The sequence below is a fragment of the Theropithecus gelada genome, chromosome 10 (genome assembly GCF_003255815.1).
Source record: "Theropithecus gelada isolate Dixy chromosome 10, Tgel_1.0, whole genome shotgun sequence".
NCBI lineage: Eukaryota > Metazoa > Chordata > Mammalia > Primates > Cercopithecidae > Theropithecus > Theropithecus gelada.
In genome coordinates, this window is record NC_037678.1 from 67,310,610 (window position 1) to 67,325,688 (window position 15,079).

At 41.0% G+C, this 15,079-nt stretch overlaps 1 protein-coding gene across 5 annotated transcripts in view; it reads left to right on the forward strand.

The window, feature by feature from the left end:
• Positions 1-15,079, forward strand: part of LOC112632677 (ubiquinol-cytochrome-c reductase complex assembly factor 1) — a 108,697-nt gene that overhangs the window by 31,682 nt on the left and 61,936 nt on the right. For all 5 annotated transcript variants that reach the window (XM_025398519.1, XM_025398521.1, XM_025398524.1 and 2 more), the window contains 2 exons: positions 4,248-4,320; positions 11,909-11,966. In XM_025398519.1, the coding sequence (XP_025254304.1) occupies positions 4,248-4,320; positions 11,909-11,966 (131 nt within the window). The remainder of the gene's footprint in view (positions 1-4,247; positions 4,321-11,908; positions 11,967-15,079) is intronic.

Below are 15,079 nucleotides of genomic sequence, written 5' to 3' on the forward strand. Positions count from 1 at the left end.
ACTGTGAAAAAAAGAAGGTATTCCAGTGGGCAGAATAATGTTCAATGAATGTTACATGAAGCAGATTTTAAGTTTAGCAAAATAAGAATCTAACAAGAATTGTCCTCCGGTGGGATAGGTAGCCTTACAAGGTCGTTGGTCTTGTTTGAACAGAGGCCCAGATGGTTGACTGTGAATCAAGAATGCTGTAGAATGATTTCCAGTAGACAATAGAAGGTTCAAATGATTTAAAAGACCCTTCTAACTCTTTTTATTTTTTTTGAGTTGGAGTCTCGCTCTGTCGCCCAGGCTGGAGTACAGTGGCGCGATCTCGGCTCACTGCAACCTCTGCCTCCCGGGTTCAAGCAATTCTCCTGCCTCAGCCTCCCAAGTAACTGGGATTATGGGTGCCCGCCACCACGCCCAGCTAATTTTTGTATTTTTAGTAGAGAGGGGGTTTCACCATATTGGCAAGCCTGGTCTCTTGGCCAGGCTAGTCTCAGAACTCCTGACCTCGTGATCCGCCCACCTCGGCCTCTCAAAGTGCTGGCATTACAGGCGTGAGCCACCTCGCCAGGCCCTTTCAAACTCTTACATAGCTGTTAATGCAATCCTTTTACTAGATTTGTTTTTCATCCTGTAGGATGTTTAAAAATGCATCAGTTCATGGGAGAGCAGATTTTCATTTCCTAAAGCTGTTCAAGGTGCCTCTCTTTTACTCAAGTAAAAAATGATTGATGAAGTCTTCTAAAGTTAAAATGAAATAAATATGAAGTCATCCAAGGACCAGACAGCTTATATTGACTGGTTGAAAATTCAGTCCCCTACCTCCTTAACTCAGATCCGTGCATGATTCTTGAAGAGGTTCTTTCCTCAAGTTATTATTTCTAATCTCTGTGTGATAGTCTTAAGGGACTTGCTTTAGAGATTTGTCCAGGAAAATGGCTCATCCAAGTATAAAGGCTTGGCCTTGCAGCAGAAAAAGTGAAGAACTATAAAATGCTCCTGATTGCCATAGCATAAGCACTGAAAACATACTCTGGCCAATCTGGTGAAGTCTTCATTGTTTGTGATGAATGCTTTTTCACAAACGTGTTGTTGGGGAAGCTTCCCTCTAAAGGAAAGTCTTGGGCCTTGGGCCTTAAAGGCAAGTCTCCAGACAAGGTGATTAATTATGAACCCAGAGGATTTTACATCTAGGAACCTGAAGGAGACTACAAGTAAAAAAAAAAAAAAGATCAAGAAATAGGTGATTAGAAATTTTAAAGTTACATGCTTGTCTACAGCTGAACTGGGCCATAAGCTCTGTGAGAACAGGGATTTTTTCTGTTTTGTCTACTGCTCTATTCTCATCATCCAGATCAGTGCCAGGCACTGAGTTATGTACTCAGTGAATTATTGGATGAAGCAAGGAGCTGGGGCAGATGTCCTGAACTCCCTGTCTTAAGGATAGGAGTAGACCTGTCAAGGCCAAATTATTAGGATCGTGATATTATTAGATTATCATTAGTTTGGTAATGGCACAGACCAGTGCTTCCCAAGATGTGTTCTGTGGTCAAATACTTCCTAGAACTGCAAGTGTTAACAAAATTAAACAGGCTTTTTTTTTTTTTTTGTCTGTTGATATGGTGAAACTGATTGATTTGTCAGTATTGAATTATCTTTGCATTCCTGGGATAAATTTCACTGGATTATGATATATTGTCCTTTTAAAAATATTGATGGATTTAATTTAAAATATTTTTTTAAGGAATTTTGCATCTGTGTTCATGAAGGCTATTGTTCTGTAGTTTTGTTTTCTTCTAATGACCTTGGTTTTGATATCAGGATAAGGTTGGCCTTATTGAATGAACTGGGAAATGTCGTTTCTTGTTTTGTGGCAGAGTTTGTGTAGATTTCGTAACATTTCTTTTTTTTCTTTTTCTTTTTTGTTTTGAGATGGAGTCTCACTCTGTCACCAGGCTGGAGTGCAGTGGCGCGATCTCGGCTCACTGCAACCTTCGCCTCCTGGGTTCAAGCCATTCTCCTGTCTTAGCCTGGGACTACAGGCGCACACCACCATGCCCAGCTAATTTTTATATTTTTACTACAGATGGAGTTTCACCATGTTGGCCAGGATGGTCTCAATCTCTTGACCTCGTGATCCACCCGCCTCAGCCTTCCAAAGTGCTGGGATTACAGGCGTGAGCCACCACGCCTGGCTGATTTCGTAACATTTCTTTAGATGTTCAGTACAGTTCTCTAGTGATGCTATCTGGGTCTGCAGTTTGCATTGTGGGAAGGTTTTTAACCACAAATCCAATTTATTTAATAGATATAAGACTATTCATGTTATTTATTTTAGTGAGCTTTGATAGTTTGTATCTTTTGAGGAATTTGTCCGTTTCATCTAAGTAATCACATTCATTGGAGTAAAGTTGTTCATAGTATTCCCTTATTATCCTTTTAATGTCTTTAGGATATGTAGTGATGTCTGCTCTCTGATTCCTGATATTGAAAATTTGTATCTTATGTGTTTTGGGCTTTTTTTTTCCTTGATCAGTTTTATAGGTTATCAATTTTATTGAAAAAAAAATTTGTTTTTTGAGGCGGAGTCTCGCTCTGTCACCCAGGCTGGAGTGCAGTGGCACGATCTCGGCTCACTGCAACCTCTGTCTCCCAGGTTCAAACGATTCTCCTGTCTCAGCCTTCTGAGCAGCTGGGACTATAGGCACGCACCACCATGGCCAGCTAATTTTTGTATTTTTGGTAGAGATAGAAATGTTTTGCCATGTTTCCCAGGTTGGTCTCCAACTTCTGGGCTCAGCTGATCTGCCTGTCTCGGCCTCCCAAAGTGCTGGAATTACAGGCATGAGCCACCATGCCTGACCTGGCTTTGATTTTCTATATTTTATTTTTCTGTTTCAGTTTTGTTGATTTCTGCTCTTTACTATATCATTCTTTCTGCTTGCTTTTAGGTTTAATTTGCTTTTCATTTCTAGTGTTTCATCATGGGTTTTGTTTAAATGTGGGCTTAGGCTGACTTACTCCCCAGATAGGGATATCTGATTTCTATTGTCTATTTCTATATGTCCTGTTTTCCCCTGTATTAACTTTAGACTGGAAGCTCTTAAAAATATGACAGATCTCAAATTATCATATAAAATATCTTAATTACAATCAGAGATGTAATCATTCCTTAATTTGTTATGGGTATTTCTACCCATCAGAGACACTTGCTTTAACTCTAGAGAATATAGAAAAATATGAACATTATATAGTTTTGGGTATAGTATGTTCTTGGTGACTTTAAACCTTAATATCATAGCTCCACTAAGTTCTAGATTGGTTTTTCTTCAGTTGCTATGTCATTCTCAGCCTGTATACATTTGTTTTTAGTCTATGCATATTTGAGTTTGTAACTTTCCCTGTTGTTTTAAGAAAAAATCAGCTTCTAGAAGCCTTGTTGATGTGCTCATTTATTTAGTTATATCCTTAATGAAATGTTTGGAAGTCCTTAAAATACCTGTTCCTGTAGTGCTGAGTTGGTCTTCAGACCTATAAGTCAACTCTTAAATAATTTATTTTTAGATTTATTTTTATTAAGGCATAATTTATATACAGTGTAATATACAAATCTTAAGTATACAGCTCAGTGAATAAATTAAAACCACCACTCATATCAAAAGCCTAAGAGAGTTCCTAGTGCTTTGGGAATAGTAAAAGTTTGATTCTTATATTTTGCACTCATTAGAAACCCTTATTTACAGATACAATGTTAATCAGCAAACTATAAAACTAAAGAAAATCTGGAAAAAAGATACCTCTTATTCCATTGCCCAGAGATTTATAGAATAGATAGTAGTGCCTCTGAGGAAAGATTAAAGGCTTGAGGGTTTTTGTTTGATTTTGGCCAGAAGAATGTGTAATTTTTTTCTATAAAGGATTTCAGATACTGAAGAGTTAGTGTGGATAATGCTGAACAGTGATTTAGAGGCACAAATGTGGTGAAGTAGGTTGGAGTTAAATGAGAGATTTCATTTAAATATTGGAAAAGCCTTTCCGAGGTTTTCATGCTGAAGTCCTAAAATATGAAAATTGTGTGAAGTCTGTATGAATGGCTAAACTCTAAGAAAACAAAAAAATATTTGTATTGGTTTAAATTACCTGAGAGAGGTTTGGACCCTTCCTTCTAGTTGAAGAAATATAAGATTCTGTGACCCATGTCTAATGGAAATAGAACATCCACTTGGTCATGTCTTGAGTTTGGTTTTATTCTCTTTGTCTAGAAGATTAAGATTGCGGCCCTGCGCATGTATACTAGCTGTGTGGAGAAAACTGACTTCGAGGAATTCTTTCTAAGTAAGTTACTGTTTGATAGTACTGAGAAGGAGAACAAATCTACATTTCATTTTTATGATTGTGTTTTAATACGATAGGTTTTTTTAGTCCCTAGTGAAACAGTTTTTCCTGCACAAAGCATATAATCCAAACTGCCTATTTTTCTCTTTAAAAAAATTATTGTATGTATTTCTTTAGAGACAGGGTCTTGCTGTGTTGCCCGGGCTGGCCTCAAACTCCTGGGCTCAAGCAGTCCTCCCACCTCAGCCTCCTGAATAGTAGCTAGGACTAAAAGCACATGACACTGTACCCAGCTGCTTTTCTTTTTTAATAGGGTAAACAGAGAGCAAAAGGATCCTATAAATAAAACATTTTGCTTATTTTGAAAAAACAAACAAACAAACTGTACTTTGACATTATCTCCCTTGTCCACATGTGCATCTTTTTACATAAGAGTATTCATAGTAAACATATTCTGTTTTACATTCTGGAATTTTTTTTTTTTTTTTGAGACAGAGTCTTGCTCTGTTGCCCAGGCTGGAGTGCAGTGGTGTGATCTTGGCCCAGTGTAACCTCCCTCTCCACCTCCCAGGTTCAAGCGATTTTCCTGCCTTGGCCTCCTGAATAGCTGGGATTATAGGCCTGTGCCACCACACCCAGCTAATTTTTGCATTTTTAGTTGACATGGGGTTTCACCATGTTGGCTAGGCTGGTTTCAAACTCCTGACCTTATGTGATCCGCCCTCCTTGGCCTCCCAAAATGCTGGGATTACAGGCGTGAGCCACTGTGCCCGGCCCATTCTGGATGTTTTACTTAGCATTTTGACATGGACTTTTGGCCAGCTATTCCTCTTTTGTTTTTAAGTTTTGTTTTAATTAATCCTGGATTAATTAAAATTAATCCATAATTAATCCTGGATTATGATTTTTCTCATGTTAAAAGATGATTGGGTCAAAAGGCACATATAATTTTATTATGTTTACCTCATTGATAAATTGCTTTCCAAAAGCGTTTTGCTGGTTTAGACTATCAGAAGCAGTTGATTGTTATCACAGTATTAATTTTGATGCTGTAAACAGTTATATTATTAACAAAGTTAATTAAAGCAGGTACTTGTAATTGGGAGAGATTAAATCATTTCCAGTTCCACAGATTTTGGAAGGAAATGTATGCTGTGTACTTCTGTGGTAATAGTCACATCCTCAAAGCAGCATACACCTAAATGTATACATTTGAGATTTTTCTCTAGCAGCAAATATTTACATATAATTGTGTTCACAACAATGAAGAAAGCTGGATGCAATTTTGGTTATTTAATAACTATTTTTTTGTTTCGTCTTGTTTTTTGAGACTTGTTTTGAGTCTTGTTCTATTGCCCAGTTTGGAGTGGAATGGCGCCATCTTGACTCACTGCTTCCTCCACCTCCCAGTTTCAAGTAATTCTTGTGCTTCAGCCTGCTGAGTAGCTGGGACTACAGGTGCATGCCACCATGCCCAGCTAATTTTTGTATTTTTTTTAGTAGAGACAGGGTTTGGCTATGTTGACTAGGCTGGTCTCAAACTCTTGGCCTCACGTGATCCACCTGCCTTGACCTCCCAACCCAAAGTTCTGGATTACAGGTGTGAGCCATGGGGCCTGGCCTATTTTAGTTTTTAAAAATCAAATAAATACAAATTATTTTGTTTATTTTACTGTCTCAGCAGACTGATACCAAAAACTAAAATACCATACTGAATTATAATTCCAATTTAATGTCCACCTTTCATTTCTTCTTTATTCATAACCTGGAAAGAATATTTTCCTGCTTCTTTGTTAGTCTAGGATAAGTTAGTCCAAAAGAAAAAAATATTTTTTGTCTACCTGATGAAGCTATTAATATTAGAAACTGCTTTTTTTCTTTTTCTTTTTTTTTAGAGATGATCTTGCTCTGCCGCCTAGGCTGGAGTCAGTGGCTCTAGCCCTTTTACTGCATCCTTTTACTCCTGGCTCAAGCAGCCCTCCCACCTCAGCCTCCTGAGTCGCTGGGACTACAAACACATGCCATTATGCCTGGGTAATTTGTTTATTTTTATTTTTTGTAGAGACAGGGTCTATGTTGCCCAGGCTGGTCTCAAACTCCTGGTCGTAGGCCTTAAGTGATCCTGCCTCAGCTTCCTGAAGTGCAGGGATTACAGGCATGAGCCACCATGCCCAGCCTGGGTTTTTTTTTTTTTTTTTTGAGACAGAGTCTCGCTCTGTCGCTTAGGCTGGAGTGCAGTGGCAGGATCTAAGCTCACTGCAGGCTCCGCCTCCCGGGTTTACGCCATTCTCCTGCCTCAGCCTCCCGAGTAGCTGGGACTACAGGCGCCCGCCACCTCGCCCGGCTAGTTTTTTGTATTTTTTAATAGAGACGGGGTTCCACCGTGTTAGCCAGGATGGTCTTGATCTCCTGACCTCGTGATCCGCCCGTCTCGGCCTCTCAAAGTGCTGGGATTACAGGCTTGAGCCACCGCGCCCGGCCTTTTTTTTTTCTTTAAGTGCCTTCGTGAATCCGTGTGTGAAGTATTTTTCATCATGTCTTTTTGAAACCTCATCCTCAGGCTGGGCATGGTGGCTCACGCCTGTAATCCCAGCACTTTGGGAGTCTGAGGCGGGTGGATCACTTGAGGTCAGGAGTTCAAGACCAGCGTGGCCAACAGGGTGAAACCCCTCTCTCTACTAAAAATACAATAAAATTAGCTGGGCATGGTGGTGGGCTAATCCCAGCTACTTAGGAGACCAAGGCAGGAGAATCACTTGAACTCGGGAGGCAGAGGTTGCAGTGAGTCGAGATCACACCACTGCACTCCAGCCTGGGCGACGGAGCAAGACTCCGTCTCAAAAAAACAAAACAAAAACAAAAACAAAAAAAAACCCTTATCCTCAGACATCTATTTAATGTCTATTTTATATTTGATTCAATAAATAACTCAGACATTTCTTAGAATTATTTTGAAAGGATGTTTACTAGATATCTTTGTCTTGGCCAGCTGTTCATTATTGAAGGTTCTTCAGTTAATATTATAGTATTGAATAATAAGACTTTTTACATATTTAACATATCGTGTTTCAATTCATAGCCTGTTGTAAACTACTTATAAAACTTAAGAAAAGTTTATAAATAACTTTTATACTATTAGCTCACATAGTATGCTTTTACATTTGTCTCACTTAGGAGTTACAAAATATTGTGGGCTAGGAAGGGCTTGTATTATTTTCATTTTGTTTTATTTTGTTTTCAGAAACAGTTGAGCCTCAAAGAGGCTAAGTGACTCACCCAGGGTTGCCTAGCCAAGCCTTGAACCTGTGTTGTCTGGTTTAAAATCCAGGGATTTTTCCACTATAACATATTGCCTGTGAATGAGTGTAATTGCAAATTAGAAAATGTAATACATTTTAGTATTTTCTGTATTTTGTTATATTTAAATGTAAACTATCTCTGTGAGATTTTCTATTGGTATTGGAAACTGATGTTTATACTAACTATAGTGTGTACCTATTGGTGAGCTTTGTCCTAGCTTAGCCTTTGAAGTAGTTACCTAGGGAGAAAGTAAATTTTTCAGTAACGCCACTCTTCAGGTTTTCTGAGACTCAGTTTGAGAATTTACTTTTGAGACCTATAGCATGTTTATTTTTATTACGTTCTATTGTGGCCCATCTTAGTCATTTGTGGGTAGATTAAGTTTTCATATCAAACCAAAGTGCTTCCAAACTGGCTAGTGAATAAAAAGAGAACAAATCTAGAATATGCCATCTGGAGGCAGAAGATTACAAATATCTTTAAAATAATTACATTGACTTTCCTGTGGCTTGGATTCTAAAGAGTAGGTGAGACAGGTTTGAAATAAGAGAAAGGGGCTGGGTGCAGTGGCTCACACCTGTAATCCCAGCAGTTTGGGAAGCCGAGGCAGGAGGATCCCTTGAGCTGAGGAGTTCAAGACCAGCCTGGGCAAAAAAAAAAAAAAAAAAAGAAAGAAACGAAACAAGAGAAAGCAATATATATATTGCTTCCCAAGATTGTACTTTTTAAAGTAGTCATTGCTCACTTGGACTTGTGGTATTTTAGGGCTTAACTTTTGGAGTCCTGAGAATTTAGCCGCCCGCTGTTTCTTAGATATTTTGAGGATGTCTTTTGTCTGAGCGTGTTGCACTGATGAATACACAGCGGTTTGCTGACTGGTCTTTTAGAGATGTTCTGCTCTGAAGAGCACTTGGAGCAGAGGTGGTCAGTCAGTAGAGTTCCTGTTTAATTCCACAGTGTTGTCTGCAGACTGCTTTGTCTTTAACCCTTAAGAGACTAGAGGCATTGGAGAGGAGGTTCTTTAATGAATACATTCTGAGTCTGTGGTTGAGGTTTATCACTGATACAATCTGAAATAATTAATGAGGTTTTTCAAAGATAATTTCAATTCTATTTAAATAATTGGCTGAAAACCAACAATAGTGAATATTTATTGAGTACCTACTAACTTAACACTAACCATTTTGCTAAACATTTTATAGGCCTTATCTCATTCTCACAAAAATCTTACAAGGTCAGTTATCTTGTTTTTCTCATTTTTACAGAGAAGAAAATTGAGTAGTTTTACCCAGTGTCACATAGTGAGTGAGAGGTAGAGTCAAAGTATTGAATCAGGTAGTCTGACCCCACATTAAATGTACAACCGTGTTATGCTGCCTTCCCGTAACAGTAATGAACTATTTAATTGTATCCAACTTGATGTCAAGAAAGAAAGTGCCTAGCTTCAGAAACGGAAGCACTGAATGTGCATTGGAGCAAGAGTGTGATCGTGGCAAAATACTACAGCAGGTTTTAACTTTGAAATGTTTAAATGCATTTCACTGAACTAAAGAATCTGCTGTATTTTTGCGTAGTTCACAGTCAGCAGTCATTGGTGTTACTTTTTAGGGCTTTACCCTGTGGGTTTCTGTTCTGACACCAGTGTGTATAGGTACTCAATCATATGCCAGCACTTTTCCCACCCTCAGCCCTGAGGTGACCCCAGAAGGGGAAATTGTGACCCACGTCCAGCTGCTGGCCTGTCTGTCTGTCTGTGCTTTCCAGCCCAAGAACTGATTCCCTCTCTGAGAAAATTGGAAAGGCTCCTGGAGGCTGCCGAGAAGCTTTGATGTAGAGGTAGCAATTGAACAGATTGTCCTTTAGAAGCAGCCAAATTTCATTTTCCAGATTGAAAGACAGACTTCCAAGAAAATTTTTCTTTTTAATGTTTTGTTCTAGCGTCCAAAAAAGACCCAACTTCAGATCCGGGCTTGAGAGTTTCTCAGGGCTATTCTCGTCTAGGTGGAGGGTGGTTGGCCCATTCTCAGATGGCATGTGTCTTAATAGCTGTATGGCTGGCCAGACCAGCCTTCAGCTCCCTCCTGCTGGGCTCTGAGAGGAAGTCAACTTGACAGCTGCTAGGCACCTCCCAGTAAGCTCACCAAAGTATTTTGGTGTCACTTTGTGACAGACTTGGATTCAAACTGCAGCCCTGCCACTAGTTTGTTAATATTGTGGCTGCCCACATGTTACTTAGTTTGAGTCTGTTTCCTCATCTCTAAAATGAGGAGTATAATGCTTCCCTCCAGGGTTAAAGTGAGGATTGAGTGAGATAATGTATTGACATGGCTTGCAGTAGATCTGGTATGCAGATGGGCTCTTAGTGAGTGTTAGTTTCTGATAGTGGTATTAGAGAGGCTGTTAGAGCAGGATTAAGAACACAGTGTTTGGAATCAAGTAGATCTGAATTTGATCTCAGGTGTCTCTTTTCATGACCTTGAACAGCAATTGTCTTGGTCTCTCTGAGTCACTTTTCTTACCTGTCAATTTGGGATATCAATGCCTACCTCAGGGTTGTTGGGAGGATTCATTGAGCTCATGGATGTAAAGAACCCAGTAGAACATCTGGCACGTAGTAAGCCTGCAGTGAATTACAGCTCTTTATTACTGGTGCTGTTAATGTACCTCACAGGGGTCCGGGCCTATGTTTTATCTCCTAGTGACCCCTCTTTGTTATCATTTAGTACCTCGTATACCTTGATGGTTGCTGAAAAGCAGAGAATAGTGCTTCTTTCTTGAGTCATTGCCCCAAAGGACAGATTCTACCCTAAGGGCCCAAATTCCCCACTTATTTATTCTCTTTTTGCATCTTCCTCTTGCTCTGGCTTTTCTCCCTGTTATGTAATAAGGAGGGCACATTCAGTGGGAGACTCCTCATCCAGCAGGAGGCTTTTCTTAGCTGAGTGAGAATTGAGAGGCTTTGATGTCTGGGCACAGAACTAATTTGTGGGATCTGAAACCAAGGAGAAGCCCTTCCCAGTTTTGTTATTTCTGGGGGGTGATGAACAGCCTTTCACTAAATACAATATGCTTTCTTATTCAGCTGCAGCTCCTTAGAGCCCTGACTTTTTTCGCCTGATCTTTTCTTTTTCTTTTTTCTTTTTTTTTTGAGACAGGGTCTTGCTCTGTCACTCAGGCTCAAGTACAGTGATATGATCTTGGCTCACTGTAACCTCCACCTCCCTGGCTCAAGTGATCCTCCCACCTCAGCCTCCCAAGTAGCTGGGACTATAGGTGCATGCCACCATGCCCAGCTAATTTTTGTATTTTTTTGTAGAGGCGGGGTCTCACTATGTTTCCCAGGCTGGTCTGAAACTCCTGGGCTCAAGCAATCCACCCGCCTCAGCCTCCGTAAGTGCTGGGATTACAGGTGTGAGCCACTGCACCCAGCTCCTGGTCATTTCTTTTGGGCAAATCATTTAGCACACCCATATCCATAGCACATTGGGTACCTTACAGAAAGAAGACAGGAAAAGGATACTAGAAAGACTTAAGCCTCTCAGTGCAGCCCAAGTGAAAAAAGTGAGGGAGTGTTTGCCTAGCTTTTCAGAATTCAAGCCCATGGAGGGAAAATACTGTAGAGTCACACGGAAGCTAGAAGGAACCATAGAAATAATCTAGGCCACATTCCGCAAGGTGAGAAAACCAAGACTCAAAGGGCAGAAGTGATTTGTCCAAGGCCACATAACAAGCTGGTAACAGGGCTAGAACTAGAAGGCTGGTGGTCAGACTGAATTCAATGTTTTGTTTTTGTTTTTGTTTTTGTTTTTGAGACAGAGTCTCACTCTATTGCCCAGGCTGGAGTGCAGTGGTTCGATCTTGGCTCACTGCAACCTCTGCCTCCCGGGTTCAAGTAATTCTCCTGCCTCAGCCTCCTGAGTAGCTGGGATTACAGGTGTCCACCACCATGCCTGGTTAAGTTTTGTATTTTTAGTAGAGATGGGGTTTCGCCATGTTGGCCAGGCTGGTCTTGATCTCCTGACCTCAGGTGATCCGCCCACCTTGGCCTCCTAAAGTGCTGGGATTACAGGTGTGAACCAGTGCATCCATCCTTTTTTTTTCTTTTACTCCTGGCGCACTATGATTCAATGTTCTTTTATCCCATAGTCTCTCCCTATTGTTCTACTGGACTTTTCTGCAATAGCATAATCAGAGAGCGCTGTAAGTACCGTGCCTGCCAATGTTTAAAATATGGTTAGTATGCCTCCTTTAAACCCTCACATACTTATACCTTATTGTTATTTTCTAGGGTGTCAGATGCCTGATACATTCAATTCATGGTTTCTTATAACCCTACTCCACGTCTGGTAAGTGAGCAATTTAAATGAAGTCACTAAACGTATTTTTTTTTAAACACTGTTGACTTGTAAGGTATAGCCCTCAGCAGGGCTGATTATATGAAATGGCAGTTGTTCAGGTGTTAAAAACTGTTCCTTTCATTTTAATAACTGGTGTCTTAAAGCACATTTTTATTAAAGGTCAAAGCATAGGCCCAGAAGAAAACTAATATTTGTAGGATTTTTTCAAAGAACACCTAACCCAGTGAACAATGCTATCAGTATCTCTTAAGAGACGCTATGAGCTTGGATGGAAAGTTTTCTCTCCCTTGGCTGTTTTAGGAAAGTTCACATTTACGTAAAAGTGGTTTGAATTGTGAGAATCCGTGGTCATTTTCATTGCTGGTCATCAGAAACCTATAACAAATTATAGCACTGACATTTACGCCTGTACCTCTAAAATGTGCATACAAGTTAGCTTCATGCCAGGTTTGTTGCATGTAAAAATATTTAACACCTTAAACAGTATATTTTTTCTTCAGCTGTGAAATAAGTAGCCAAAAAAAATCAATTTTTCATCTAACGTTACACAGTATTAAAGGTCAGAAGGATATAGGAGAGTCGTTGAAGTGGGGGGCTGGGGAATGTATTTATTGAACTGCCAGATCTTGGGAAACTAAATTCTGGAGAACTAAGTTTACTACTTTGACCATAGTGAGTATCTGAGGAACATGGGAATGGCTGCCCTGTCAAAAGAACCCTTGTTTGAGACTGCCTTCAGCTGAGCCTTTGCATCGCACAACTGACTACTATATACTTTTTGGTTTTGATCACCTCTGAAATGTTTCTTCCTCTGTACTCACACAGTTACACTGAGTTTGGCTTAGGGGGCCTAAAGTGGCAGTTTTTTTTATGCTTTTTTTTTTTTTCTTTTTTCTTTTTTTAGACATAGTCTCACTGTGCTGCCTAGGCTGGAGTGCAGTGGTGCAATTGCGGCTTACTACAACCTCCGTCTCCTGGGTTCAAGTGATTCTCGTGCCTCAGCCCCTCTGAGTAGCTGGGATTACAGGAGCCCACCACCATGCCCAGATGATTTTTTTGTATTTTTATAGAGACAGGGTTTCACCATCCTGGCCAGGCTGGTCTTAATCTCCTGACCTCAAGTGATCCACCTGCCTTGGCTTCCCAAAGTGCTGGGATTACAAGCGTGAGCCACCGTGCCCAGCCTATGCTATCTTTTTCTAAGCAGTAGTTTATTAAGTGCACACCATGTCCTGGGCACTTTGTGGGAACTAGAGAATAGTTCTCAAGAAGCTTACAGTCAAGTGAGGGAGATAAGTTGTGTAAAATGGTCAATTATAAATCAGAATGCCTAAGTTATATAATAAATATGAGTGAGAAGTACTTATAGGATCACAAAGGAAGCTGCAACTATCAAAACCCTTATACTTCTACCTGTTAGTTCTTTGAAATGTGCCACGCATCAGGCAGCTTAGAAGGCACACTGCCTTCCTATTGTCTTAATGGTGAAGATTAGGGCATAGCGTTCAGGGAGGGAAGCTGGATATATTGAGGGGAAAAAGTGCTTTTTCAGGAGAGGAGGACGGCAGAGGTGGCACTGTAAAATTACTCACTGGAAAGGTGGGAGGGTTGCAAGAAGGCTAGGGTGTTCCCAGAGGAACTCAAAGATAATATTCAGAACCTGTATGAAAGACTCTTTATTGCCCATATAGCTAGAGGTATCAGTGTTAGAGGGAGTGGATGGCAAAATAAAATACATAATCCCTGTGACCACATCCCAAGGTCAATACCCGACTAACAGCAGCTGGGAGAACCTTGAAACTACTTATAGTTCTTTAAAGTTTCCAAACTGCCTGCTGAATCTTCCTTGCTGAGGTTGGTGTAATTTCTGAGGAGTAGGGTGTACCACCCCTAGTTCAATCGAGAGAGGGAAGCTGTCTGCTTCAAATCTACGCTTGATTCCCCTTCCGCTCTTTCTCTCCCCTAGTTCTGATGGTCTGCAGGGTTTGCTGGAAAGAATCTGTAGCTTTTCAGTTTGAATCAGCACGCTCTTCTTGAGGACCTCCTGTGTGTGCAGGACCATGGGATGTTGGAGAGAAGGGTATGACATGTGTTCTTTTCTGGTCGTTTCTTTTGGGCAAATCAGATACAGGCTCTGTGTCTGGATCTTCAAGAAATGTTAAGTCTAGTGGAAAACAGACGACATAAAAGCACGATTGCCTATAATGCACGACAGTGAAAGAAATGCTGTGCCCAAGACACAGGCAGATGCAGTGGAAGCACGAAGTGGTGTCACTAAATCCAGATTTGGTGATGGGGTGGAGTGTTGGATAAAAAGTGGCTTTGTGGTAGAGATGACATTTGAGATGCACCACAAAGAGTGACTAGAATTTCTGTCAGAGAAAGGGTGGGCATTTTAGGTTGAGGAAATATTGAGAACAAAAGATAGAACATGTACAAGAACATGGAGTATTTGAGGGCAGCCAGTTGCCTGACATGTCTGGGGCAGGTTTACTGAGGAATGTAGTGGAAGGGTCACCAGGAAAGTAGTTAGTTTGGGGCTCAGTTGTGCTGTGATACTTCAAGAATTGGAGAATTCTTTCGTCTAATGGAATGGAGGGGGATGGGGGGCGGGGCAGGCAGTTAGGAGGAATGATGGATCCCCCCCAAGTCATGTTCTATTGGCCCTGCTCTTTTAGCCTGAAGCTCCAGGAGGGTAACCAAAGGATAGCCACATCAAGGTTACAGGACTCAGTGGACTTGCTAGAAGCGTAGGGGTTGAAGTACCTCTTGGAGGCGGTAGTGTGGGGTGGGGTAGGAGGCTTAGAAAACAGTTAGAAAAGTAGAAATACTGTAATCCCAGCACTTTGGGAGGCCGAGACGGGCGGATCACGAGGTCAGGAGATCGAGACCATCCTGGCTAACACGGTGAAACCCCGTCTCTATTAAGAAATACAAAAAAAAACTAGCCGGGCGAGGTGGTGGGCGCCTGTAGTCCCAGCTACTCGGGAGGCTGAGGCCGGAGAATGGCGTGAACCCGGGAGGCGGAGCTTGCAGTGAGCTGAGATCCGGCCACTGCACTCCAGCCTGGGTGACAGAGCCAGACTCCGTCTCAAAAAAAA